Source organism: Coregonus clupeaformis, chromosome 30 (genome assembly GCF_020615455.1).
Source record: "Coregonus clupeaformis isolate EN_2021a chromosome 30, ASM2061545v1, whole genome shotgun sequence".
NCBI classification, from domain to species: Eukaryota; Metazoa; Chordata; class Actinopteri; order Salmoniformes; family Salmonidae; genus Coregonus; species Coregonus clupeaformis.
The window spans coordinates 17297406-17299655 of record NC_059221.1 but is presented as its reverse complement, the minus strand read 5'-3'; the positions used below and the strand labels follow the sequence as shown (position 1 = coordinate 17299655).

General features: G+C 45.7%; 1 protein-coding gene across 1 annotated transcript; it reads right to left on the bottom strand.

The window, feature by feature from the left end:
• Nucleotides 1-281: 281 nt before the first annotated feature.
• LOC121546489 (lysophosphatidic acid receptor 6-like) lies at nt 282-1265 on the bottom strand. The gene has a single exon (XM_041857755.1). It carries the CDS (start codon nt 1263-1265, stop codon nt 282-284), a length of 984 nt encoding a protein of 327 aa, XP_041713689.1.
• Nucleotides 1266-2250: the final 985 nt, after the last annotated feature.

The following is a 2250-nucleotide window of genomic DNA, read 5'->3' as shown; positions in this document are numbered from 1 at the left end:
AACCTCATTTGTTATGTTGTATTAATATAATTCATGTTACTACATTACCTATCAATAGTCAAATGACAGTACATTTTCATGATGTGTTTTTAAAAAGGGAAGATGTAAAAGCAATATAAAAACATTCTGCAATGGTGTACATATATGTATGCAAAGGTTGGTGGTTTATGATGGCAAAAAATTGCTTCACCAATTGGCTTAAGAGTTTGTGAGCAGAATATAAAAAGCAGACAATTACATCAGCTGATAGGATACAGTTGGAACAGGTTTATCCAAACCACTCACTGTCCCACAGCGATGGTGTAGACCTCCCTATTAATCCCGGCCCACATCCATCTGAACCTGGCCATGGAGGGACTCCACTTACAGTGACTAGTGGTGAAGTAGTAGAGCAGGGGGTCCAGACAGCTGTTGAGGCTGACCAGAGCCAGGGTCACACGCCGGGCATTGTAGATGGCATTGGCATAGGGACAGTGATGGATGGCCCCTCGACGGCGGAGCAGGTGCAGGAAGTGAACCACATGGTATGGCAGGAAGCAGAGCAGGGTGATAGCCAGGATGGTGTAGATGACCCTCAGGGCTCCACGGGCCATGTTGGTCCGGATGAGAGCGATGCGCCGTGCCACCAGAGGGTAACACACCAGGATGACCACAGAGGGCAGTAGTGAGCCGAAGATGAGACTGAATAAGCTGTACGGCGCCACACGCCTGTCCCACTCGTGCTGGGAGAAGTTCTCAAAGCACCTACGGCGCTGGCGGGGACCTCCTTCAGGTTTGCTGTCCAGAGGTCCCAATAGGATGAAGGACAGAACAGCCAACCCCGCCACCACCCACACGGCCACACTCACCACTACAGTATAACACGAGTTCCGGAGCCTCAGATAGATGTGAGGATGGGTGACGGCCACGTATCGATCCACACAGATACAGGTCATGAAGGTGATGCTGATGTAGATGTTGGCGAAGAACAGTGTTCCTGTAATGCGGCAAGCCATGTCTCCGAATACCCAGTCGTTTCTGTTGAGGTGGTAGTGGATCTTGAAGGGCAGGGTGCAGAGGATGGCAGTGTCGGCTAGGGCCAGGTTGATCACGTACACGTTAGAGGAGGTGCGGGGAGTGATCTTGAAGATGAACACGTAGAGGGCTCCCACGTTGCCTGGCAGGCCCACTGCCATCACCAGACTGTAGACGGCTGGGAAGAGGTAGAACTGGTAGTCTCCTGTGGTACTGCAGTTGCCAGGTAAATCTCCAACAGATGTATTCATCGTTGCAGGTCTGGTTATCAAAATGAGCTTGTAGGTGACAGAGCCAGTGGGAGAGTTTACTTCTGCTTTCCCTTGCTGATAATGGAACCTATAGTGAAAGTGTTCACAGTCAGATATTATCACGGTTGCTGTTTTACGGAAGAGATTTCTCATATCCTATCCTCTGCTTACTTGACATATCATGCCGTAATTCGCCAATACAATCATAGCTTCCATTGTAAAATATGTTTAAAGAAAAAAGTACTTGCGTTTCTGAAGAACACTCGCTGGATCCACAAATTCACCAAAAAAGAGTCAACAAATTATTACACAGTAGGCTACTTCACATGAGCACTAATCAAATGCATTTCCCCCACACCTTCATATGAGCTTGGTGTCATGGGCTTGGAAATGTCTCTGTGACCTCTGTAGTGTGAGTGGGTGGTGTTCAGTGCTATATCAAACTACACAGGAAACCTTCAGTGCATGCACTGTGCTTATAAATGTGTGGGTTATATCAGAGTTGTTGCCTTGTTATTTTTAGTTGAAGGTGTTAGACACATAATTAATAACAGTACAGGACTAGCTGTCAACACAAGCAAGCCATGTCATTGCCAAAAGGTCAGTTTAAGATTGAATAGTAAGTCATTTATAAAGTAAGTCAATCTTCTACTTAACTTGCATGCTACTGATGATAGTTTCTTGGATCCTTGATACTTCACTGGGGGTTGTGTCCTCACTAAATTATGCTAAACTTGTCAAATTGGCGGCATTTTATATGATGCTATTCTGGGTGTCTTGACTCTTCTTCAACACTGGTGGGCGCTTAACACAAATCAAATGTCCTTTACTGCTGGTCATTACATTGTCTGCAGCACAGCAACAAGCCATATCGACTGATAGTGAAGCAAAATTCAAAAGCATAATTATTGAAAGGGATTTGGTCCATATATTTGCTGTGAGGGCTTTATGGCTGTGTTGATGTACTGATGCTTATCTGTTATTC

Coding starts and splice junctions, on each gene's coding strand:
- LOC121546489 (XM_041857755.1), bottom strand. CDS start 1,265: ATGAATACATCTGTTGGAGATTTACCTGGCAACTGCAGTACCACAGGA.